The 27544-nt window shown below is 43.5% G+C and overlaps 1 protein-coding gene and 1 pseudogene across 1 annotated transcript in view; one reads left to right on the forward strand and one right to left on the reverse strand.

Annotated features, from left to right (window-relative positions):
* Positions 1–8085: 8085 nt before the first annotated feature.
* The window catches only part of STRA6 (signaling receptor and transporter of retinol STRA6), a 57206-nt gene continuing 37747 nt past the window's right edge, over positions 8086–27544 (forward strand). The window contains exons 1-4 of the mRNA XM_061594951.1: positions 8086–8371; positions 21038–21116; positions 23724–23809; positions 26071–26210. Coding sequence (XP_061450935.1) covers positions 8274–8371; positions 21038–21116; positions 23724–23809; positions 26071–26210 — 403 coding nt within the window. The 5' untranslated portion in view covers positions 8086–8273. The remainder of the gene's footprint in view (positions 8372–21037; positions 21117–23723; positions 23810–26070; positions 26211–27544) is intronic.
* Positions 22265–22383, reverse strand: LOC133370082 (5S ribosomal RNA; annotated as a pseudogene).

The following is a 27544-nucleotide window of genomic DNA, read 5'->3' on the forward strand; positions in this document are numbered from 1 at the left end:
TTGCATAGATTTGCATGTATTAATTGATATGTATAGGTACACCTTTAGAAATAATCAGTATAATATAAACAGAAATGCAAACCCTCTCACCCCAGTGGGAAAGACTGTGACCTGTGTGCCTGCTCAGTCTGCTGACCAGGTGCTGAAGCTGACCTGGAGCACCAGCCACCACTGGGATCAATGTCCCTCCTTTTGTCATAGACCAAGAATAGGGAACCTGTGGCTCTTCAAATGTTGTGGGACTCCCATCAGCCCCAGCTAGCAGGACCAAAAGTCAGACATGATGGGAGCTGGAGTCCAACAGCATGTGGAGGGCCACAGCTTCTCCATCCCTGACTTGGGAGAAAATTGCAGATAGACATGGTGACCATTTGGAGAAAAGCAACAGGAGTGCCATACCGCATTGCTAGGGCCAACAGGCTGGATTTTCTGTAAAACCAAAGTATAGGAGGAGAGGAAAAAAAGATGTCTCTGGGCATGAGGGAAAAGCCCCAAGTTCTTTTAGGGGCATACAGCCTCTACCATCCAGTGCTGTCAGAGGTGACGCATGTGCATTGTTAGTGTGAGAAGGATCCCAACACAGAGAATGGGCTGGATCAGGGAGAAGTGTTGACTTAAGTGGCCCAAAGGCAAATATGTTGATCAGAACACTGGGTTTATGTTGGATTATATCCAATGTGAATCCTACTTAGAGTACACTCATTGAAGTTAATGGACATGGCCACCTTAGGTCCATTAATTTCAATGGGTCTGCCCTGAGTATGACTAGCACTGAGCACAGCCCTTTCATGTTTTGATAACAGCAGCTACCATCCAGGCCAGTTTTCAAGCCCAGGTTACTGACTCAGCTCTGCTTTGTTCCTGTTGCAACTCCTGTGCAAAGTTCAATTGAATTAATTTAACTCACTCTAAAAGAAATCAAAAGCTGTTCTTGAGTCAGATCTCTTATCATTTTTATTAAAAGCCACATGCAGTATGCTCTCATTGCACTCTCCCCCTACTTCCCAATTCACTGTTGCTCTATTCATTTTGGTGAGAGGCAAAATGCTCTCGGGGGAGTGATAGATAGTGGGAAATGAAGGTTATGGAGGGGCTTTATTGCAGCCATCAATCTCTTTCCTTGCAGTCCCGATCAAAGCATTCGCTTTCCCAGGCAGGGGTTAGGCAGAGGAGCAAAGGGATTGAGTTTCGGGCAAATGCAGGGTGGAGCGTCGACTCCATGCTGGGAGAGAGCACAAGAATTTGGCTCTCACAAGGCATTCGCTGTGTGCTGTCCCTTTCATCCCTGCCATGGTCTTGTAGGAGAGGTGGTTATTGTCTCTATTGTACCAATGGGGATGGAGTGACTCAGATGCATTGTTTCCAAAGGGAGAAGCTGTTGAGGGTGGATGTGCCTCCAACAACCTGTGTGACTTCCCCTCACAACTTAGGGAAGCTTCTGAACGTCTCATTTGAACATCTCCTCCCATTTGGCAGTTCCACATTCCTTTTTCTTTTCTTACATTTGTACTGCACCTTTCTTCTATTCATCGTGAAATCCAAGGCATCATACATGTGGTTCTCAGGTGGTCACCCATCCAGGAATTGACCTGACCCATATACATGCTTGGCTTCAGCAAGGTGTTGGCCTCGTGTGCCTTCTGACCATATTTGGGCCCCATCTGCACTATGCATTGAAAGCATCATCATACCACCTTAAACCGTCATGGCTTCACCCAAAGAATCCTGGGAAATGTAGTTTGTAAAGAGTGCTGAGAGTTGTTAGAAGACTCCTATTCCCCTCACAGAGCTACAATTCCCAGAGTGGTTTAACAATCAATCCATCTTCCTAGGGAGCTCCTAGAAAAAAACACCTCTTCCAAGGTAGCCCCCATGAAGGCTTGTCCATTTTGGGGCAAATGGGGCACTGCCCCACCAACCTCAGTCTGCCTTCTTGCTTCCATCCCATCCAGGCAGTGGCATTTCCTGTCAGCTTCCTCTCCCTCATAAGAACATGAGAATATAAGAACAGCCTGCTGGATCAGGCCAAAGGCCCATATACTCCTGTTCTCACAGTGGCCAACCAGATCTCACTCAACCAGATCTAATCACATGGTTGCACCTTGTAGGACTCGCCAAGTAGAAGGATGGTGACAAAACTCAAATTAATCGGCTCCGTCTGTCATTGGCTCCAGTTCCACCTACTGAGGGCCTCCCTGCCTTCCACATTACCAGTCTTAACGAGCAACAGCCAACACAGGGTGGCCCTCTTATCTCCTCCTGATGCCACCTCTTTTTCTGCCACTCCCTTCCCTTATTTTTTTCTCTTCCTGCCCCCCACGTGAAATCAGGTGCAAGACTACAGGTTGCCCACTCTTGCTTTGTGTCAGATACCAGCCAGAGGAGTCCTCAGAAGAAGAAGACCAGGAGGCTCCAGTCTTGGATCCAGGCCTGGCTTAGGCTCCTTCTAAGGGTGAGGAGCCAGGGTCCTATGACGAGGCCCAGGATGGGCCATCTGCACCCGGGGCAAGTTTGGCCTCTGACATCAAGGCTGAAGAGCCCCTGAGCCCAACGGACTGGCATCACCTCCGACACCAGATGGAGACCCAGCCCATCCAGAGGAGTGCCTGGCTACAGGCCCAGACTCCTTGGAATTAAAGGACTCCTTGGAGGTAAAGGTCTGGCTGCAGGTGATCAAAGGGAGTCAGCTGAGGTTTTAGGTGTGGTTGAGCAGCTCCCGCAGTGCTAGGCTGGAACGACTCCTGAAACAATGTCTGTACACTAGTGCTGAACCTGCCCTGTCTAAAGATGCCCTGTGGACCTCAGACCTGTTTCTTGCCTTCCCCTTTACCTGCATTGTTTACAGACTGCTTGGCTTCTGACCCCAGACTGCTCTGACCCTGATTCTTTCCTGACCCCCTTGGTTTTAAGGTAGACTCTGGACTCTGACTTCAGACCAACCCTGGATACTGCCCTTGTGCTGCCCTCACTTGTGTTTCTGCTAGGGAGTCTCTTGCCTCCTTAAGGAGCCTGCTGAGAACAGGACATTTTAGTTCATCCATTTCTTTTCTCGCATCCTCATTTCGATGTGTGTCACCAATTCCCCACACATTGCTCTGTGTGTGTGTGTGTGTGTGTGTGTGTGTGTGTGCGTGTGCGTGCAGGGCCGGCTCCAGGCATGCCGGGGCCCTTGGGCATCAGCTTGCCCTGGGCCTCGGTGTGTGTGCATGCACGTGCAGATGTGTGCCCCCCACGTCCCCCCACCTACCTGTCTCCTGTCTTTTAACATTGCCCTTAATAAAGATGGCGGTTGCGGTTTCCCTAAGGGAATGAAGCCTCCACCGCCATCTTTGTTGATGGCACACATGCGTGCTACGCGCATGCATCTCTGCCATCAGCTAAGATGGCGGCAGCGGCTTCAGTACCTTAGGGAAGCCGCTGCCGCCATCTTCATTAAGGGCAATGGTAAAAGGCAGGAGACAGGTAGGTGGGCAAGGGAATGGTGGGCAGGCGGAAGCTCCTGCCCTGCGATCTGCAGATGGTGCCGTGGATTGTGGAAGGGGAGCAGAGGGCCCCTCAGTGGCTCCTGTAGCTCCGGGGCCCTCGGGCCAGTGCCCCACCTGGCCGCCCTTTAGAACCAGCCCTGTGTGTGTGTGTGTGTGTGTGTGTGTGTGTGTATGTTATCCATCTTGATGTAGTTAGGGATGGAAAAATCTGTCAATTTCATTTCTCTCAATTTCTCACTTTTCTAATGTTAAATTCAGTCCTTTACTTTTCTGCAGCAATCTGTGATTTTTTTTAAAAAAATCCTCATGAAAATTCTCCACCATTTTAGTGTGAATTTCTCCAAATAAACACATTTTTGCAGACAGTTTTGACAAAGGTACATCATCTTTGCAAGCCATTTCCCACCATTTCATGCCTTTTTGCATGTTATTTTCACTCATGTATTCATTTTTATGCACACTTTCTCCTAATATATGCATTATGTAAATATTGCTTAGTTGGTGAACTGCATCCCAAAATTCTAATGAACGCAAATCTCGAAGGATGACTGTGTTTCAGTTTCCAGAAGCCAACTGGACTGGCAGTTGGGACACTGGTAATGGGACAGCATCCACCCCCCACAATGAGGTCAGCAGACTAGGTTAGGAGGTGCAGGGCAGGCCACGTGGCACTCACCGTTTGGTCCTTCTGACACCTCACTAATGCTCTTTGTCCCCAAGCACCTGTTGCCCGAGGCAGACACCTCAGTCTGCCCAATGGTAGGGTCAGCCCTGTCTCTTCTTTTTGAGCTTTTCTTCTTTCTTTCTTTCTTTCTTTGAGGTACTGCTTTTTGATGTTAAGAAAGGAAAGGTTAATTTGGCTAAAATTGGGAGGATTTGGGTGCAGCTTGTGCCGTTCAGTAATGTCCCTCCTACTCTCCTCCCCTTTGAGGAAGGGCCATAGCTCAGTGGTAGAGCATCTGCCTTGCAGGCAGAAGGTCCCAGGTTCAGTCTCTGGCATCTCCAGGTAGGGCTGGGAGAGATTCCTGCCTGGAACCCTGGAGAGCTACTGCCTGTCAGTGCAGATGATACTGGGCTAAATGGACCGATGGTCTGACTCAGCATAAGGCAGCTTCCCATGTTCCTTCCCCCTGTCATTTGAGCACCTTGGAGGGGAAATCCAAATTGAGGCCGATGATCCTGGGAAACAATTTTGGAATACCTCCCTCCACTGAATGGTCTCATGCATAATGAGCCGAGTAAGGTGGGGGCTCCTCAATGGCAGGGATAGCCAATGTGGTGCTCTCTAGATACTGTTGGACTCCAATCCCCATCAGCCCCAGCAAGCACAACCAATGGTCATGGGTGGATAGGAGCCAATGGCACCCCATTGGCTATCCCTGCTCAATGGGAATGAGTGAAGCTAGTGAACAAATGGAGCATTGCAAGGCAGTAAAGCTAAGGGCTGCCCTCATGTTGGATCCGTGGTCAGTCTGATTGTGTTTCTGGCTCTCTGGACACAACCCCCTCGTCTGGCCTTCAGCAAGTACCCTAAGTACTTGTTGATGAGGTGCGCCTGGCGCCCACACTGTTATCTTTTTCGGCACCAGGTCAAGACTTTCCTCTTCTCCCAAGCATTTTAGCATGTGTTTTTAAATTGCTTTTTAAAAATGTGTTTTTAAACTTGTATATTTGTTTTTAATGTTTTTAATTGTTGTAAACTGCCCAGAGAGCTTCAGCTATGGGGCAGTATACAAATGCAATAAATAAATAAATAAATAAACAAACAAACAAATAAATAAATAAGCAACTTGTGGCTCCCCATTTATACAAAAGGGCGTACAAATCCTCCTTTTACACGTCTGTGGATGACCTTTGGCTGGTGGGTAGAGAGGGAGGGAGGGAGACCACCAGCAGGTGGTTAGAGCAGAGCCACCCTCTGAACTGGTTGTAAGTAAGAAGGCAGGCAGATGAGGGCTGGCTGAAGGCAGACTGAGGTTGATGGGGGCAGTGCCTCATTTGCCCTTCTGGACCAGCCTTCGCTACTTGCAGCCTGATAATGAGTGTAGTGGAGTAGCAATCCAGGGGAGTGCAGCTCTGGTAGGGTTTTTTTTTTATCACAGCAGGTGTGATGATGTCATCTGCAGGTGCAGTGCCTTCCAGTGCTGTGGCCTTTGGGGGCGGGAGGAGTTGTAATATCAGGCATGCTGCAATAATTCATTTACCTTGCTCCCTGAGCTATTTACACAGAGACAGTGGTGTCTGTTCTTTTACATTAAAAATATATTAGAATTAGGGATGGAAGGATCTGTAATTTCGATTCTCTCAGCTTCTCAGTTCATGAAAATTCTCCAGCATTTTAGTGAGAATTTATCCTACTAAATGCACTTTTGTATGAAGATTTGCCCAGTGTACACATTTTCGCAAGCAATTATTTTCATAATATATTCCTTTTTATGCACATTCCCCTAATCTATGTAGTTTTGCAAACATTCCTTAGTTGGAGAACTGCATTGAAAAAACTGGATAAGTGCTAATTTTGAAGGATGACTGTGTTTCAATTCTCATGTTGTTTTGGAAAGTGCAAAGCTGATACATTCAGATTTAAAGGCAAACTGAATCAAAGTTCTACTCCATCCCTAGTTAAAACACAACACAATTTCCCTACAGTCCATTATAAAACAATTCAAAATGAGCCTCTTCAGCATGTGAGATTGGCAAGCTGAGTACTACTCTTCCAATGTTCTTCCCATTTGTATGATCCCATCCTTCCTCCATTGAACTCAGGGTACCAAACATGGGTATGGGTTTCCCCATTTTGTCTTCCTAACAATCCTGTGAGGTAAGCTAAGCTCAAACATTTACTGGCCCAAGCTCATTCAGTGAACTTAAGAACATAAGAAGAGCCTGCTGGATCAGGCCAGTGGCCCATCTAGTCCAGCATCCTGTTCTCACAGTGGCCAACCAGGTGCCTGGGGGAAGCCCACAAGCAGGACCTGAGTGCAAGAACACTCTCCCCTCCTGAGGCTTCCGGCAACTGGTTTTCAGAAGCATGCTGCCTCTGACTAGGGTGGCAGAGCACAGCCATCATGGCTAGTAGGCTAGTCAGAGATGTGAACACTGCTCTCCCCAGCCAAATTGGGGATAGTGAACCTGGGGACCTCCAGATATTACTAGACTCCAGCTCCCATCATCCTTGACCATAGGGCCATGCTGGCTCAGGCTGATGGGGGTTGTCATTCAACAACATATAAAGAGCTGCAGGTTCCCTTTCCCTGTGCTGTGTACTGTTCCTCTGTGAGTGTGAGTGTGTGTGTGTTATACATACTGCATTTTTGGACTTTCATTGGATACTGTCATGATGAGCTCCTGCATTTCAAAATTTATCACTACACTACTAGTTTCTATAGTCAGGTCTTTTACACTTCCTACTATAACTCTTTTCTAATTATGAATGGACTGGGTCTTAAAAGCCACACACACAAAAAGGATTGTGCATAATCTGCAAATGGACTTAAGGCCATTCCAGATGACCTGTTAATTGAGCATTCATCGTGGTTTGCTTGCACAAAGCTTACATCGAGGTTAGATTATATCCAGTGTTTATAGAGCAATTCAGATGGCAATGAGCATTCATCCTGCATTCATCCTAATTTGCTTGTGGGGTGTTCACACATCTTTTCTTCATCTCAGGTTTAAACGCATTTCCCTATTGCTTTCCAAACTGCAAGTAGATTTGTCAGACTAGCATGACAGAGCACTTTAATCAGCTTTAATGGTGCAAACATAAAGTTCTGGTATGTAAATGCATCCCTCCCATAAAATACTGATAGTCTGGAGGCAGCCTTATCATTCTGGTCAAATGTTGTTAGTAGTAGAATTAGCATTCCTCCTCCTTAGGAATGGACAATTTTGGTTTGTCTCGCTTTTCTAGTCTTAAATTCAGTTCTCCACATCATTTTCCAACTTTCAAAAAAGAAAAGTCCTCATGAAAATTCATCAGCATTTTAGTGTGGATTTCTTCTAACATGCACATTTTTCTATGCAATGTTTCCTAATATAATGCATTTTTGTATGTTCTTTTCAGTGTTTGATGCATTTATATGCACTCTCGACCCTAGCACATGCATTTTTGTACACGTTTCGTGGCTGGAGAACTGCCCTGCAAAATTTGGAAAAGTTCAAATTTCAAAGGACAGTTTTGGTTTGCACATTGTTTCAGAAAGTGTGTATTTGATAGGTTTGCCTTTACATAATTTAATTTCTCCCCCATGTCTACTTATCCTGCATCTTTTTTTTAAAAAAGACCCCTAAACTACCACTGAGATTCACGTAAACTCTGTTAAGTAATGAAAACAGTAGGTCTGATTCATTTCTGCCTCTTGAGTACCACACCACTGGGAGTGGGTGGGGAAGGAGCCCAGTTAAACATGTCTTTAGTTGCTTTAATCTCCCTGTTCCAGTCATGACCCAGTCTTTCATGAGCAAGATTTTTTTACTGCCAGTCTCTGTGTTCCCTTCCTCCTTCTTTTTCATCAGCTGTTGAAACAGTCCGAAATCACTTTGAACCAAGTTCTGCAGGGGGGGAGGGGGGGAAGAGAAAAAGCAGCTCAGTTGAAAGACTTGGTTGGTGTGTGTCGAGCCACAGTGGGTGTTTAACTCAGCAGCCAAAGTGAATCGGCTGCAGGACAGACACTTAGGAGAACAACTTCTGAGAGTTAAAATCTATTGCTGAAGAAAATCACACTGATTTTTTGCTTCTTCGTCTCACTATTCTGCATTTATCCTGCTGGAAAGAAGAAAAAAATCATGTCTTCCCTACGGCTGGCGAATGACAACCTAGCCATCGATGGCAACTTGGCTTATGAAGATTGGTACCTGTACGAGCCAATAGGAGACCAGGATGAGTGAGTATTGTGAATACATTTGTTTCCCAAGTATGAGATGTGCCTCACTGACTGGGAAATGGGTTTTGGTGGAGAATCCCTTCTTTTCACGCCTAGATTTGAAACAAATGTGCTCCTAAAATTGGTCATTATGTGTTGTTGTTTTTTCAAATTTCAAAATCAAATGGTTTCAGGATGTGCCAATGTTTGTTGAATTGTATCTGTGTGCCTGATATTCTATTTTATTTGTCTGCAACATATGAGGTTTGTGAGTTGGCTTGCCATGATATTTTGAGAGTGTTTTCTTGGATAATCTGCAGTGGCATTTAACTTTATTTGATAGCTAACATGTAAAGGTACACAATCTCTCCCACCCACCCCCAAAAGTCCCACCTCTCACATTTTCTGTTGTCTATGAATCCTCGTTTACCCCAATTTCATTACTACTTTATCATGGTGTGTTCTCCCCCCTTCGCCCCAGTTATCTCTAATTTAGGTTTTAATGATACAAGGGCAGAAATCATATAATCCATAGCCATAGAGCAATTAATGTGTTAATGGAAGTAACTTTTTCTGCTCAGCTCTATTACTAATTTTCTTTTGAGAACTTTTTCTGCTCAAATCCAGGGCACTGGGGGGGGGAGGTTTTTGTAAAACACACTTCCTCCCCCCACACACACATTTTTTAATGTTTTGCAGCCACTGCTGCCTGTTCATGCTTCCTACTGGTGCCCAGTTCCATTTCCTGGATTCTAGCCAATACAGGTCCTACTCAGAGTCAACTCATTGAAATTAATCAACATGACTAACTTAGGTCCATTAATTTAAATGAGTCTGCTCCAGGTAAAAAGTAGCTGGATACAACCCCCTCAGTACTTCCTAGCCAGAAGACATCAGAGTAAGGGCAGGAATCATTATTTTCTGCTCCTCCCCTTGCTCTGATTTGGCTTCATGAAGATTCCCACATGGCCACAATGCCACTTCACCCATTTGTGTCCCCCCTCCAAAAAAGTTGAAGTACCCACCAAACAGCCTGTGAACAGGGTGCCAAATTGCAGACTGTGTTTCAGTTTGATATCAGCTTTGATTGATCTACACCAGGGTAGCCAACCTGGTGCCCTCCAGATGTTTTGGACTCCAACTCCCCTCAGCTCCAGTCAGCATGGCCTATAGTAGAGGATGATGGGAGTTATGGTCCAAAGTATCTGGAGGGCATCCATTGACTACCCCGATCTATACTATAGATTCTATAGGATTGGTTTGAATCAGCTTGCAGATTGCCAAAGAGAGCCAACTTACATTCATTACTTGTACTCACTTTTGTTTTATTATTCCCATTTCATTTTTACTTTTACTTTTTTAAAAACCATTGTCTTTGCAGCTTCTGTCAGAGCAGCAGAGTTCCATTTCTGTGGCGAGTCCTAGAGGCGGCATTCTATTGACCCAGAATGCCTTGGATGTGGCCTCTAGAGAAAATGGCAACAAATGGAACACCCATTTGTTCATCTCTGTGTTTTGCATTGTACCAAATGGTCCCCATTCAGTTCAATTTTCCACTTGTTCCAAACCAAATAAGAACATAAGAAGAGCCCTGCTAGATCCGGCCAAATGCCCATCTAGCCCAGTGTGCTGTTCTCACAGTGGCCACTCGGATGCCCATAAGCAGGATCTAAGCGCAACAGCTCTCTCTCTCCACTTGTGATCCACTTGTGACAGTGGAGGTAGAACACATCCATTATAGCTAGAAGTCATTGATAGCCTTGTCCTCCATGCTAGGGATGGACAAATCTGCCAGTTTTGGCTTCTGTCAGTTTCTCATTTTTCCAATCTTAAGTTTGGTTCTCCACATTTCCACAGCAATTTCCATTTTAGTACAAATTTCTCTTAATATACCCGTTGTTGTATTCAATTTTTCTTTTACACATTTTTGCAAAGCAATTTCCCCCAGTATGAAGTGTTTGTGTATGCTATTTTTTATTAATGTATGCAATTATATGAACACTTTACCCTGGTATATGAATGTTTGTACACATTACTTGGCCAGAGAACTGCCCTGAAAAATTCAAGGAACTGTGAATTTTGAGGGATGGCTGTGTTTCAGTTCACATATTGTTTTGGAAAATACAAATTCCATACGTTCACCTTTAAATGCGAACTAAATTGAATTTCTCTGCCACCCTTACTATATGAATGAACATATGTCCTTAGCCTGGATTGATTTCTTCTTCTCCTTAGCACCAATCAAGAGGAGGATGATTTATTTATTTATTTATTTATTTATTAAATTTATTAGTCGCCCATCTGGCTGGTTATCCAGCCACTCTAGGCGACGTACAACATAAAAACATATAATTTCCATTACAGCATTAAAAAATCTCAAACAATGATAATAAAACCTAACCTTGGCTTGTTAGCAGGGGATTCGTGTTGGTGAAAGAAATGGCAAGATTTTTGTCTTAGAGAGAATCTGCCTTTGGCCCAAATAAAGGACAGTGGTATAAAAAGCTAAAAATAAAAAAGGAAAGAATAAGATGTTTTTTATTGCTGTCATTATCTCTGAAATACAAAGCCTGCTGCTCCGAAGGGGCATCGCATCGCACCCTCTCTCACCAGGAAATAAGATTGCATTTCAGAGGAGCTGAAACCAGCAACATTTCTCTTTCATTTTTTTAAAGGGTTAAACATTTATACAGAGGAGAAAGGGTAAGATTTGTGATGCTTTGGAGACAAATTCCACACATGTGTGAGAGTGTGCCCTCACTCACACACACAACATTTTTAAAGCATCAGCAAATTTTAAACAAACTTGGAATCTGGGAACTTGGTTTTAAAAGCTTCCAGACCAAGAAACAAACTAAATATCATGCCAGAACCCCCCACCCCAGGTGTGTTTACTTTTTCTTTTTAAAAAATGAAGAGCAGTCCTAGGAGGCTGCTAATCTGAGTGTACAACTAGCAGCTTGCTTACTTCTTTCCTTTTTTAAAGCTGTCTTCACATTCCCACTCAAAATCTGCCTTTCCAAGCTGCTTTTTCATCAGAGGTGCAGTGTGTTAGGAGGCTGATAATTCTTTTAAGGAAAAACTGTCTGGAGCAGAAGGGGTTAAGCAACAGATTGCTGCCAGTGCCCTATTGATATTATTTTATTATTTATTATATTTATTTGTCACCTTTCATACAGAAAGGTATGCCCCAAACAACATAAACAACAGTAAATGTTCTTGTTATGTGCCTTCAAGTCAACCACGACTTATGGCGACCCTATGAATCAGCGACCTCCAAGACCATCTGTCGTGAACCACCCTGTTCAGATCTTGTAAGTTCAGGTCTGTGGCTTCCTTTATGGAATCAATCCATCTCTTGTTTGGTCTTCCTCTTTTTCTACTCCCTTCTGTTTTTCCCAGCATTATAGTCTTTTCTAGGGAATCATGTCTTCTCATGATGTGTCCAAAGTATGATAACCTCAGTTGCATCATTTTAGCTTCTAATGATAGTTCTGGTTTAATTTGTTCTAACACCGAATTATTTGTCTTTTTTGCAGTCCATGGTATGCACAAAGCTCTCCTCCAGCACCACATTTCAAATGAGTTGATTTTTCTCTTTTCCGCTTTTTTCACTGTCCAACTTTCACATCCATACATAGAGACTGGGAATACCATGGTCTGAATGATCCTGACTTTAGTGTTCAGTAATACATCTTTGCATTTGAGGACCTTTTCTAGTTCCCTCATAGCTGCCCTCCCCAGTCCTAGCCGCCTTCTGATTTCTTGACTATTGTCTCCATTTTGGTTAATGACTGTGCCAAGGTATTGATAATCCTTGACAAGTTCAAACTCCATATGAAATCATCATAGAACACAATCCAATAATGTTTCTAAAAGGACAAATCTTATCCACAGCACTAACAGATGAGCATTAAAAAGGCCATAATTCTCAACCTTCTCCATGAATAATTGAAGGGCTGAGTAAACAGAATGTTTTATCCTTGCAACTAAAATCAAACAATGATGATGCCAAGCATACTTATCTGGGGAGAGCATTCCACAAAGGGGGCTACCATTGAGCAGGCCAGTTTTCAAGTTGCCACCCTCTGCAACTCCCCCAGAGGGAGCACACAGGGAAGGGCCCCTGATGGTGAATGCAGCTACATGTATATACCCCAAGTGAGCCACTTGAGTTATTTGTGTTTTTGTTGGGGGGGGTTGTTTGCTTAAACCCTTGTCAGCTGGAAAAACGAGACTGCTAACATTAATAAACACATTTTTAAAAATCATGAAGCAGTAAGAAAGAAACAATGAAATAAAATTGTGTTGACTTTTCTACAAAAGAAGACAAGGAAAAAACATGTGCAGACTTCAAGCCACCACAGAAAAGGCCCTGCTTCCTGGCAGATGACAACCTGATCTCTCTCAAAGATGGAACATGAAGGAAGGCCTCAGAAGCAGATGTGTTAAAATAAAACAAACCTTCTGGTTCTAACCCATGAACTGGATCTGAACAAGTCCCAAAGGTGGCATCTGGCTGGATCTATGGGCACCTCCTGGATATGGTGAACAACTGAACTGCAAGTGGCAGCTTCTTGGTGAAGTACCTTTAAGCCCTGGAGTAACTCTGCCCACCCACACTGGTCACTGGATCCTCCTGGATAGGAAGGCCATCCTGTTCCAGCTAAGCTTTGCTAGAACAACCACGTCCTGAGTTCTACTCTGTTCCTGTATCCTTTGTTATCCTTAGGTCCTGGTTTCCGCCTCGCTTCTCAATCCTGCCTCCTGGTTTAGTCCTTTTTGGTCCTGAGTGACTACTGACTGGTCCAGACTTGCAGCTTGCCCGAGATGGCCGCCTACAGCCCATTCCCTACAGGTGGGCTGAACAAGTTTCTGAATGTTTTATTGGCTTGGATTGGAATTCAACCAGAATTGCATCTGAACCGGAACCAAAACAGAAACAAAAACTGTAGCAGTTTTCTCTACCTGGCTCGAAGCAAGCATCCCAAAATGAGATGCCTAGTGATTAACCTGTGCCTTGCCAAACAGCACAACAGGAACTGGGCACAAAGATCTTCCTTGCATTTGGATCCCAAGAAGGCTTTGACTGAAGCTTCATTCACTGGCTGTAACTTGATGCCCATCTGGGTTTGCACTAAATCAGAAGTGCTGAAAATGTGCAACAAAGAGTCAAACTGTCCTCTCTCTGGGTAGCTAAAACTAGCACCTTGCCATGAGTGTCTCCAGAAAGCCTGCTATTGTTGAACTTTATCAGGGAGGGAGACACTTGCAAAAAGAAAAGGGAGCCCCCCTATTGTCTTCTTTTTAAAAATTCAGTCTGGTAGCTTTGCACAGAGCACATTGTAGTAGCTGCAAGATGCCATAAAAACAGTTGTGATATCAGTGGCGGCTGGTGGCTCCATGTCAGTGGGGCAGTGGAATCTGCTCCGGTTTTTAGACCAAACTTTCAAGGAGTGGTCCAAGATGCTGAAGCACAGCACTACCCATGTGGCAAAAATCCACTTTTCCTCTCTGCCTCTGCATTTAAAACACTGGCTCGCCCTCTAGTCCTGGGGGGGGGGGCTGAGGTGGCGGCTAGCAATACTCAGGACTAATACTGAGGGCTCCTTCTTTCCATTGTATCTCAACTCTACTTTGTTTATTAGTTTAAATTATTTTTCCCCACTCTTCAGCCAAGAAAATAGTCCCAAAGTGGCATTAAATGACAATACCTGTCCTGAGGCTTACAATTTACTAAAAGGTATGGGGTCTGAGGAAAGAGGATTGGGAGGGAGGAAGAAAAAAGGCAAACTCAAGTGCTAGTTCTTAGTTACCAACATGTCATGAGTATTGTTCCTGTCAAGGAGTGGAGAAAGACCCTCCCTGCAGTGTGGGTGCTTTGACTTGATGGATGAGGCCAGATGGGTCTCCTAGGAGGTGGATAGAGCAGCCTTCCAATAGCCCTTTGCCCCCTCACCAATGGCAGAGACTTTCTAACCCTCCATTGATTTTTCTTCTTGATTTTTCTTCTCCATGCAACAGAGATGGTGCCAGTCTAATATTTAAAGGGGCGGAAATTCCAAAGGGTAGGTGCCACTACACTAAAGATCTGTTTCCTATGTTGTGCAGAGTGGACTTCCTGATAAAACAGCATCTGCAGGAGGCCCTCACCTGCAGAGCGCAGTGATCAACTGGGTATGTAAGGGGTAAGATGGTCTTTCAGGTATCCTGGTCCCAAGCTGTATAGGGCTTTGTACACCAAAACCAGAACCTTGAACTTAGCCCCACTTATACCCCATGGAGCTCAAGATGGTTTATCCATCCAGCCATTTAACCCATCTCACATGGTCTCCCATCCAGGCACTGACCAAACTCAGGCATGCTTAGGTTCAGTGAGGTGGCCTCATTATGCACCTTCAGGCTAAGCTCTGGTCTTCCTTGGGTGATTTGCATCATTTCACCCAGTGGAGTTTGGTCTATCAGGGCAAATGGGGACTGCCCCACCAACCCCAGTCTGCCCTCAGCGAGGCCCGACCTGCCTGCCTGCCTGCCAGATTCCTCCTCCTTGATCTCACTGTTGCCTTTGTAGAACACAACAGAGAGGAAGATGAGGGGGGGGGACTAGACTTTGTTGGCTCTGCCAGTCATTGGCTAACTCCACTACTCTTGGGCTCTCTGCCTTCCGCCCCACCACTCCCAATGGGCACCAGCCACCAGTGACCTGTCCTTGACTTAGGGGAGCTCATTGTTTGCAAACTCCTGCTTGATATCAGTAAAGGTATTCCAACCAGTCATTTCTGTGTGATTGGTTGCATTTCAGTTTAGCTATCTTGTTAAAGACCTTCTCTAAGCATCCACTGCTTAATTAAATCCTTTCCCCCCTCCCCAGTAACATCTGTTGGGGTCCAAGTGAACTAATTTCTTATCCGCTATGGTGGATTTCCCAGCTCTTCAAATAAATTTCCTTGGCTCTCCATCTCCCTTAGTCTAACCATGTTATGCATATTTAGGACTTTAATCTCCTGCTCACAATGCCAGCTCCTTTTAGTTTTCCCTTGGTTAATTTGGTTGCTCTTTTTAGAAATTCCCTTTAATTTTAATATATATTGTCTTCTATTAACATAAGTTCCCCCTTTAGGATGCACACCTTAACGTGGTGAGGGGGTTTGAGAGTGTGGAAGAAGCTGAGAGCAATGCCATCAGGAGTCTAGACCAAGAGGCTAGACTCCTAGCAGGGGCACCCATGACGGAATGGTCAAAGCTGAGACACCAGACTAAGATGCATCCAAACTCAGAGGAAGGCAATGGTAAACCACCTCTGAATGCCTCTTACCATGAAAACCCTATGAACAGAGTATCCAAAATGCAACATGAGATAGTGCTGGAAGAGGAGACCCTCAGGTCAGAAGGCACTCACCGAGCTACTGGGGAAGAACAAAGGACGAGTAGCGCTGTGACTAATGACGCAGCTGGGTCAAAGCCGAAAGGAAGCCCAGAGGCTGATGCATACAGATGCGAAAGGAGAGTCCGGAGTTGTACAACGCACACAATAGGAACATGGAATGTGAGAAGCATGAACCAGGGAAAGTTAGAAATTGTCAAGCAAGAAATGGAACGCATCAACATTATAATACTTGGCGTGAGTGAATTAAAATGGACTGGAATGGGACATTTTCAATCAGGCAACTACAAAATATTTTATGCAGGAAATGAGAAATCAAGAAGAAACGGGGTTGCTTTAATAGTGAGAAGTGATGTAGCAAAAGCAATTAGGAGCTACATCGCAAGGTCTGAGCGAGTGATATCAATGAGATTAAACGGGAAACCTATTAACATAACCATCATCCAAGTCTACGCTCCAACATCAAACGCAGAAGAAGAAGAATTGGAGAGATTTTATGCAGAAGTACAGGAGGAAATTGATCACACACCAAAACAAGATATGATGATAATCATGGGGGACTGGAATGCAAAAGTAGGGAACAGAGAAGAACTAGGAATTGTGGGGAAATGGGGCTTAGGTGACAGAAATGAAGCAGGAGAAAGACTTATTGAATTCTGTGAAGCCAATGATTTGTTTCTTGCCAACACATATTTTGAGCAACCAAAAAAGACGACTGTACACATGGACATCACCAGATGGTCAATATAGGAATCAAATTGATTATATAATTGGAAACAGAAGATGAAGAAGTTCCATACTTTCTGCAAAAACAAGACCAGGAGCAGATTGCGGTACAGATCATGGACTGATCATATCGAAAGTCAGAGTAAAGCTAAAGAAGAACAACAAAGCACTCATAATGCCAAAATACAATTTAAATAGCATCCCAGAAGAATATAAAGATCAAATAAGGAACAGGTTTGGGGCTTTAAACTTAGTTGACAGAGAACCAGAAGAACTATGGACTGAAGTCAGGGACATTATCAGGGAAGAATGCAAAAAGACAATACCTCTAGTTAAAAAGAGAGAAAGACCTCAATGGATGACTGAAGAAACTCTTAAAATGGTTAAAGAGAGAAGGAAAGCAAAAGCAAAAGGAGATATAAGCAATGTCAGAACCCTAAATGCAACTATACAACGACTAGTACGTAGGGACAAAGAAAACTATTACAATAGTTATTGTATAGAAATAGAAAAGGACAACAAAATGGGAAGAACAAGAGCCCTATTCCAAAAAATTAGAGAAATGATAGGGAAATTTAAACCAAGAGTAGGGATGTTGAATAATCAACAGGGGAACATACTGACTGACCGAGATGAAATAAAAGGAAGATGGAGGCAATACACTGAAGAACTCTATAAAAGAGATGACAGGATGACAGATTCATTCACGGAGGAACCATATGATAAAGAACCAGAAATTTTAGAATGTGAGGTGAAAGCTGCTCTTAAAATTCTTGAAAGAAACAAATCACCAGGAAAAGACAGCATACCAATAGAGTTGCTACAAGCTACTGAGACTGAATCTGTCCAAATTTTGATAAAAATTTGTCAACAAATATGGAAAACTAAACAGTGGTCCACAGACGGGAAGCGTTCAATATATATCCCACTTCCAAAGAAAGGGGATCCCAGAGAATGCAGTAATTACCGAACTATTGCCTTAATAACCCATGCAAATAAAGTAATGCTCAAGATTCTACAACAAAGGCTCTTACCATATATGGAGCGAGAAATGCTAGACGTCCAAGCTGGATTTAGAAAGGGAAGAGGTACCAGAGATCATATCGCAAACATACATTGGATAATGGAACGGACCAAGGAATTTCAGAAGAAAATCACCCTGTGCTTTATAGACTACAGCAAAGCCTTTGACTGTGTAGATCATGAAAAACTATGGAATGCTTTAAAAGAAATGGGGGTGCCACAGCATCTGATTGTCCTGATGTGCAACCTATACTGTGGACAAGAGGCTACTGTAAGGACAGAATATGGAGAAACCGATTGGTTCCCCATCGGAAAGGGTGTGGGACAGGGTTGTATTTTATCATCCTATTTATTTAATCTGTACGCAGAACATATCATACGGAAAGTGAGATTGGACCAAGATGAAGGAGGTGTGAAAATGGGAGGGAGAAATATCAATAATTTAAGATATGCAGATGATACCATATACTTAGCAGAAACCAGTAATGATTTGAAATGAATGCTGATGAAAGTTAAAGAGGAAAGCACAAAAGCAGGACTACAGCTGAACGTCAAGAAGGCTAAAGTAATGACAACAGAAGATTTATGTAACTTTACAGTTGACAATGAGGACATTGAACTTGTCAAGGATTATCAATACCTTGGCACAGTCATTAACCGAAATGGAGACAATAGTCAAAAAATCAAGGAATGGGTAGGGCAGCTGTGAGAGAACTAGAAAAGGTCCTCAAATGCAAAGTTGTATCACTGAACACTAAAGTCAGGATCATTCAGACCATGGTATTCCCAATCTCTATGTATGGATGTGAAAGTTGGACAGTGAAAAAGGGGGATAAGAGAAAAATCAACTCATTTGAAATGTGGTGCTGGAGGAGAGCTTTCTGCATACCATGAACTGCAAAAAAGACAAATAATTCGGTGTTAGAACAAATTATTTATTATATTTATTATTTATTTATTTGATTTATTAGTCGCTCATCTGGCTGGTACCCAACCACTCTGAGCGACATACAAAGCAAAAACATATAGAACATCAAGAACATCAAAAACTCAGCAATAAAACTAAACAATAACATAGAAACAACTCAGTTACAATAAGGCTTCTCGTCTGTATAGTCCAAAAAGTGCGCCTTCAGATGGAAACTCCTGATGTAAGTCTTCCTACCCCAGCACAAGACAGGTATGGGTGATAGTCCATTTGCAAATGACCCCCCTCTTATAAACACTGATGGGATCTGAATTGGTCATGAATGACCAGAAAAGAGATTTTCGGATCATGGTGAATAGGTCAACATTTATTTATTTATTTTGCTTGGTTTGAATATTTTTTGAAGGGCTCAATAAAAATTACCTAAAAGTGGTGGATTGCTCAATGACAATGTTGACCCAATATACCACAGCTGTGAAAAAGGAGAATTCCATGTTAGGGGTCATTAGGAAACTGCCTGGAAATAAATCTGCCAGTTCATTAATTCATTCATGGAATACCGTGTATGGTTCTGGTCACCACACCTCAAGATTATTGTAATGCTGGAAAAGGTTCAAGAAATGCAGCCAAAATGATCAATGGGCTGAGGCAACAATAGGAGGAAAGGCTACAATGTTTGCGGCTTTTTACTTTAAGAAAAAGAAACAAGTGAATAAGAGTGGACATGAGATGCATATACAGAGATGTATAACATTATGCATAATGTGGAGAAAGTGAATTTGGAGCTCACAACTCAGTGCAGCCTTCTCTGCTTTTGCTGTCTGTTCCCCAAAATGGGAAGTTCTCTTTATTCCTTTTCAGACACTTAGGCTTTCCTTGCCCCATCCCTCCCATCTGGAACATACACATGAGTCATCTTCTCAACTTACCTCCTTATTTCTGGGTCATTTAGCTGCAATTTCCCTCCTGTCACTCTGGCCCTGTTAACTCTTTTCTGTCTGGCCCTACTTACCTCCAATATTCCACAGGATTGGGCATTAAGACTGCTGTCGCTAATCTGACAACTTCAAGCTCTTCAATTGTAAGAGATTAGCCAATCAGAAAACATAGAAATATCCAGATATATCTGGAATGAATGAAAGACTCTTGATCTTGTCTGGCATCAGCAGCTGGCATCCTTGGGCAGTCCCTGGGGCCCTAGAACCCTAGCAGGTCCCTCTGCTGAAGTCTGCCCTGTGCCTCTCTTTATTTCTTAAAAAAAAAAAGCCCCAACAGTCCAAGCAGTGCCAAACAACTGGGTCTAGCTGCCATTTTAATTTCCCACAATGCTTCAGAGTGATGCTGCATCAGGGGCATTGTGGGAAATTAAATTTTAAAATTTCCTTCCATGCATATACAGTACATACAGCTATTTAGAGGGTACGAAAATGCAGGCACCTTGCCTTTTGTTCCCGTCAGCATGGATGTCATGTCTTCTGACTTTATTCTATTCTCCATTCTATAGCGTGAGTGCATCTCCGTCCATGTTGGCCAGGCTGGAGTTCAGATTGGTAATGCATGCTGGGAACTCTTCTGCCTGGAGCATGGAATTCAGCCAGATGGCACCTGAGGATCCAGCAGTGACACATGCAGTGAGAGGCTGGCCTAAAGGATCGCTCTTTGCTACTAGTTGAAGACCTCTCTGAATCAGACGATCTCGTGATGTTCAGTGCCTTGCTGGGTGTGGACTTACTGGTCCTCTTCCGCCTAGCTAAACCAGATTAATTAAACCAGAACTATCATTAGAAGCTAAAATGATGCAACTGAGGTTATCATACTTTGGACACATCATGAGAAGACATGATTCCCTAGAAAAGACAATAATGCTGGGAAAAACAGAAGGGAGTAGAAAAAGAGGAAGACCAAACAAGAGATGGATTGATTCCATAAAGGAAGCCACAGACCTGAACTTACAAGATCTGAACAGGGTGGTTCACGACAGATGCTCTTGGAGGTCGCTGATTCATAGGGTCGCCATAAGTCGTAATCGACTTGAAGGCACATAACAACAGCAATTAACATAAGTTATGTCAGCTCTCCCCTCAACCCCCAATCTTCCAAAGGAAGCAGAAAAGGGCATTGCATGCATGACATGGATTTTTTCCTACTTATTTAATATAGTGGCACACATATACCAAAGATACCATGGCATAAGTATTTTGCCCTCTAAGGGTGGGATGATACCGTATGCAAAATTCTGCATTCTGCGTCTGTGTTGGAATTACTTTTTAATAGGTTTTTAAACCCTCTTTTTTTAAAAAAAAAAAATGTTTTTAACCTTTTTAAACAGATGTTTTGAATGTTTGAATGTTTGAAAGGAATGTTTTTAAAGATGTTTTGTTTTAATTTTAATGTATTTTAAAGTCTGTTTTTATGATGTTTTAAAGTGTTTTTAGTGCTTTTGTTTGCCGCCCTGGGCTCCTGCTGGGAGGAAGGGTGGGATATAAATCAAATAATCAATCAATGAAATGAAATGAAATAAAATAAAATTCTCTTCTCAGCTCGGCTTGACTGATTTGATTACATTTTATAGCTGTCCTCCATGTTACCTTTTTTAAAAAAATATTTTTATTCCTTTCTCATGCAGCACGGTTCATGACACTGTCCCAGACTGCTATCCAACCATCCCTTATAAGCTCTACCATGTCTGTGTGGCTTCAGTATCGGTAAGTATTTTGTAAGACATCTCATGCTAATGAGGATAGACCCCACAGGTGACTTTTCAAGAAGGTAAGGTCACCCTTCGGACAAATAACTGTGAGCAGGAAAGGGAAGAGAGGAGGTGTTGCTAACTTGTATACGAGGTGATGAAACACTAATTTCACTTGCATGGTGACTGTCATATTCCCGGCAGTCTGAAATGTAAGAATAACTCATTTATGTACCATTTATGTATTACCTTTCCCAATTATGTAAAATCATCATTTGGGGGCAGGGCAGTAGCTCAGTGGTCCCAGGTTCAATCCCTGGCATCTCCAGGCAGGGCTGGAGAGATTCTCTGTCTGCAACCCTGGAGAGCTGCTGCCAGTCAGTGTAGACAATACTGAGGTAGATGGACCAATGAGTCTGCCAAAGGTAGCTTCCTATGTTCTTATGAAACATACTCTTTGCTCCAGTTTTTTATTTTATTTTATAATGCTGAGCATGATGGTGGATCATAGAGTACCTATTTATTTATCTATTTTAAAGGACTTCTAAGCCGCTTAATATTTTAAAAAGATTCTAAGTAGTGTGCAACAGTAAAGGTAAGGGTGTCCCCACACTTGCAGTGCGAGTCGTTTCCGACTCTTAGGGTGATGTCTTGCAACATTTACTAGGCAGACCGTATATATGGGGTGGGATTGCCAGTTCCTTCCCCGGCCTTTCTTTACCCCTCAGCATATGCCGGGTACTCATTTTACCGACCACGGACGGATGGAAGGCTGAGTGAACCTCGACCCCTTGTACCGGAGATTCGACTTCCTCCTTCCGTTGGAATCGAACTCCGGCCATGAGCAGAGCATTAAAAATATCATACTGAAATATCAGTGGTACGGGGTCCAATCATTTGCATCAGGTAAAACCTGTGTAAAAACATTTGTCTTTACAAGACATCTAAAGTAAATAACTGAAGATGCTTCTTGTATGGCAGAGGGATGGGCATTCCAAAGTATAGGGATAAGAGTGGAATATGGGTTCTATTAAGAGTTTGTTGCTGTTATATGCCTTCAAGTCGATTACGACTTATGACGACCCTATGAATCTTTTTTGGATATATTCGTAGGGTTTTCATGGTAAGGGGGATTCAGAGGTGGATTACCATTGCCTTCCTCTAAGCCTACGGCACCCAGTATTCCCAGGCGGTCTCTCATACAAGTATTAACCAGGCCTGACCCTGCTTAGCTTCCAAGATCAGACAAGACCGGGCATGTTCAGGGTAGTATGGCCATAGTCTATTGAGAGTAGACTCATTGAAAATAATAGATATGACTAACTATGGTCCATTATTTTTATTGGGTCTACTCTCAGTAAAACTTAGTTGGATGCAACCCATTCTTTGGTCACTATCTTAATACATTTTGTGGTAGGATGCGCCACACATGATTTTGCAGGTCTGTACTGGAACAGGAGGTCCTTTAGGTAACTTAGTCATGGGTTATTCAGGGCTTCCTATGTTAATAACAAGACTTTGAACATGACCCAGTAGCTAACTGGTAGTCAGTGCAGTTCCCTTGACATAGAGGTCATATGTAACACATCCAGCTCCACTCAACAACTTGACCACAACGTGCTGCATCAGCTGCAGCTCTTGGACCAGTGTCAAAGGAAGCCCCTCAGAGAGTGTATTAATTCTGTGTTGCTTCCAGAAAAAAATCTGTTTGCCACCCTATTAACCTAGAAAATCACAATAGTTAAGTGCCAACATTTGGGGCAGTATACCAGCATGCAACACTTTCCTGCTGTTCTCACAGGGGATCAGAAGGGCACATGCACGGAAAGGAGAACAGTGATGTGTCCAATGATGTTCATTGTTGTGTCACACCACACCCACCAACATGAATGAAATTTAGCACAACAACATGGCAGTATATCTGTCAAAATGCCACTGTTCCATAAGGCAAACAGGTACTGCAGTGTGAAAGGGAAGTTACAAATTGGGGCAGAAGTGCTACCATTATAGTCAGTAAAACTAATGCAATTAACCCCATGTCTGAACACAGCCTGAGTCAGTGTCAGGATGGGAGACTGACCAATGTGGGATCCCTCCTCATCCTGCTTTGAGTTCGTCATGGAGGAAAGGTGGGATTCAAAATAAATGCATGTCTTATTTCAGTGACACAGAGCCACATTCACATTGTACATTTATTCCACTGTTATTCCACTTTAAACAGTCATGGTTTCCCCAAAAGAATCCTGGGAAGTGTAGTTTGTGACGGGTGCTGAGAGTTGATAGGAGACCCTATTCTCCTCACATAGCTACAATTCTCCGAGTAGTTTAACAGTCAGTCCTTTTTCCCAGAGAACTCTGGGAATTGCCAACCTGTAAGGGAACTATGGCTTTCCCAACAACTCTCAGTATCCTTCACAAACTACACTTCCCAGAATTCTCTGGGGGAAGCCATGACTGTTTGAAATGGAATAATAGTGGAATAAATGTACAGTGTGAATGTGGCCGTAGACCAGTAAACCCTAGGCTCCTTCAACTGCCCTCCAGCATGAGCTGGAGTTGCATGAACATAACTTTCATGTGCATGTGTCTGCTGTTATTGAATACACACCATCTTTTCTTGCAGTTGGCCATTTTGCTGATTCTCTCTCTGCTGGTGAAGCGGAAGAAACTCTATAAACATTGCTGGGATGGAGCTCCTGGACTTTTAAGGTACCACTGGAGTAGATGACCTAAAGTCAGTGTAGGAACGGAGGGCTTGTCTTTTGCTGTTTCTTGGCTAAGATTTCTACATTTTGTTTGTTAGGTTGTGAATTCTCAAGGTGGAAAAGCGTCTGAACTATATAAATCTGGGAGTAGCTTGAAAGCCGGAGGCAGGTCTAAGAAGCATTTTTCCGTTGCCTGATGTGTATGTGTGTGTGTGTGTACTTTGTCTTACATAGTTCTTTGCCTTTCCCCATGACTAGTAGAATGGTAAATAAATTATGCACAAATAAACAGATGTATGCAGATTAGTAATTAGCACAACATCATGTAGGTAGCAAGAAACGTGAAATAAGTGAAATGAATGTGCCATGCACCAAGGGTAGAGAACCTTTTTCAGCCCGGGGGCCACATTCCCTCGTGGACATCCGTCCAGGAGCCACATGCAAGTGGTGGGTGGGCAAAAGTAGATGTGGTCAGACACACACTGCTCTCCATCTTCTGTCCAGGCAAGAAAGTTCAAGGACACATTCCACCCAGGTAAAGTCACTCTGGAGGGAAGTGCAGAGCAGGGTCAGTGAGCGATGTGGCCTTGGCAGAGTCTAGGGCTGGAGAGAGAGGCCTTCAGCTCCCCTGAGCCTGATGTTCCTGACTCCAGTGCATATAATCCACTTTCCCACATTCAGAAGGGAGGGTGGGACTGTGGTAGCCATCCCTGCCCTCCTGTCTATGTGCATTCATGACAGAGACACGAATGGAATCAACCCATGTACAGTAAGTCACCATACATGATGTATGTGTGCCTGTAAGTCACACTTCGCACTACCAGGAACCCCCCCCCACTCCAAAAAGAAAAGACAGGGTTCCTGATTACAGGTAAAAGCAGTTACACATAGAGGGACTCTATTTATACTTTCAAAATGTATGCATGTGGGTTGGAGTTGGGAACTGGCATCAGCACATGACATTCCTGGGCAGCTGTCTGGACCTAAGCACCCCACCTCAGGAGAAGGGGTATAGCTCAGTGGTGGAGCATCTGCCATGCATGCAGAAGGTCCCATGTTCAATCTTCCAAATCTCCAGGTAGGACTGGGAGGGACTCTCTGCCTGAAACCCTGGAGAGCTGCTCCCAGTCAGTGCAGAAAATACTGAGCTAGTTGGACCAATGGTCTGACTCTGTTCATCACTAAAGTTCATCTTTAGTGAAAAGGGCGAAGGTGACCAGTGATGGTGAAAACCTTTTACTTGACACACTAGAGAGATGCTGCCAGACAGAGGAGAGATAACACTGAGTGAGGAGAACAAATAGCCTGACCTTGTAAAGGCAGGTTGCTGTGTTCTTCTGCGTCTTTTGGGGAAGGTCCAAGGCTTGGTGATGGAACACCTGCTTTGTATGCGGAAGGTCTGTGGTTCAGTCCCTGGCATCTCCAGTTAAAAGTAGCAGGTGCCAGGGGAAGACCCTTTTCTGCCTGAAACCCTGGAGAGCCCCTGCCAGTCAGAGTAGACAATACCTAACCTGGTATAAGGCAACTTCCTGTGTTAAGATATGCAGTTACCACACAATTCAGCCATTCACTGTCTCCATATAGCAAGTGAATGTGTGATCTCATTCCCCTGATATATTTGGATTCTCCCACGAATGTGCATTTTTTGGATATGAGCATGCATGTGGTCATTCATGCGGCTTCTTGTCTACACACAACATGAATGCATGGAGCAGCATAACCCCTGCACAGAGCTACTTGTATTGAAGATATCCATTGTTCCAAAAGCTAAATGCTGAATTTATATAGATGTGTTATAATTTCATCGGGTGCCTCGTCTGAGGGAGATACAGAGGGTGGCAGAACGCAATCGGCCCTTTTCAGTGGTGGCTCCCCAACTGTGGAATGCTCTCCCCAGAGAGGTCCACCTGACACCATAGCTATTTTTATTTACCCAGGCATTTTAGCTGGGTGGGGTAGGATGGGATGTGTCCTTTTTATGCTATTGTTGGATGAGTACTTTTAGTTTATAACCTTTTTTCTTTTTAACCTCTGATGCATTTTAAATGATACATTAGATGCTTTTTTAAATTGTAAGTCGCTTTGAGACAAAAAAAAATATAGTAAGCAACAAATAAATTATTATTATTAATTATTATTATTATGTGTTTGTGTATCTGGATAATACAGTTTAGAAACCTGTCTGCAGAGGCATTCCACTGCTGGGGACGGGTCCTTTTTCTTTTTTGTCATTCTAATATTTATCTCCTTTCTTGGCTGCTGCAGCCCTGTGCGTTTCTTGGAAGAGGAAGGGAACAAAGTCCTGACTGTAACAGTGTTCAGCATTCTCTTCTCCTCCTTGTGTGTGCTGGTTCTGGATAATGATCCACTGCCCTTCATCTCCGACTCTTCAACACAGAATCGAGGTAACACTGGGGGTTGTCTCCGTGGGTAGAGGAGAGAGCCGGTATTCACTGGTGTACACCATCCTTTTTAATGTTGCAGCTGGTCAGCCACTTGGAAGACATACATGGGTCCAAAAGTGGCATTGTGTTTGCAACATACATCCATTGAGTGTGTGAAGAACATGCTGTGGAAATTTGTATATGCAGAGATCGTCAGTGGTCTGAGATGTGTGTGTGCCAGTGTGTGTATTTACCTTAGAAGAAGGCTTTTGCCCTGCATTTAGATCACTGAGACGTAAGACTTAGTAAAATAAGAAAAGCTACTTTATTTACAGAAATACATATTAGAAAAGGCATACCTAGTTCTAACTAACTACCTAAGTTGGAGGTGCAATGCCCAGACTTGGGTATTGCTGTCATGGCTCAGGAGAGAGAGCAAAGACAGAGATGTCTCCTCTCTCCTCGGACAGTCAAAGAAAAAGACAAAGGAAGGAGGAGCAGGTCAGCTTCCCTGAGCATATCAGTTTACAATGGAAGGAAGTTAGGTAGAGAAGAGCACAGGTAAACGTAGGCTTAGCAACTGGAGGACCCTAACTCTATTTGCCTTCTGGAATACAAACAAAAGAAGCTAAACAGGAATTGTTGTTGCCCCACTTCCAACAGAACATTAGAGCGGTGCTGGACCCAATATCCTCCTTCGCACAGTAGCCAAACAGGACCAGTCCTACCTGGAGGCATCTATCACGAGAAGGGATGGAAAAGAAATTCAGATCAGTTCATATTTGAAGGTGGATCTATCTAATTTGCACTTCCTGAAACAATATGTAAACCGAGATGAAGGCATCCTTCAAAATCGACACTTTTCTGGATCTAACAATGCCGTTCTCCAAGTTAACGGCCCCCAAAATGAATATACTAGGGTAAAGTGTGCATAAAAGTGCATATATTAATGAAAATAACAAAAAATGCATTATATTAGAGGAAAGTGCATACAGAAGGCATGTACGTTGGAAGACAGGAGCACTAAAATACTAGTGAATTATCATGAGGACTTTTTAAAAAAAGAATTTGCAAACTGATGTGGAGAACTGAATTTAAGACTGGAAAAATGAGAAACCGGGAAACCAAAATTGACAGATTCACCCATCCTTAACCATGAACCACACTGAGCCACTTGTCTCAGGCAACCGATTGAGGGGATAGACAGAATGAGTGCCACCAAGCCCCCATCAGGTTGATAGGGCAAGTGTGCCCCCTTACTAGCTGCTGCCTTGCCACTTAAGCTCCTACTGCTGGTAGTTGCCTGGCTGCACACTTTGACAAAGCTTTGCAAGACTTAGGATGGCTTATCTGTG

This window comes from Rhineura floridana, chromosome 14 (assembly GCF_030035675.1).
Source record: "Rhineura floridana isolate rRhiFlo1 chromosome 14, rRhiFlo1.hap2, whole genome shotgun sequence".
Classification (NCBI taxonomy): Eukaryota; Metazoa; Chordata; class Lepidosauria; order Squamata; family Rhineuridae; genus Rhineura; species Rhineura floridana.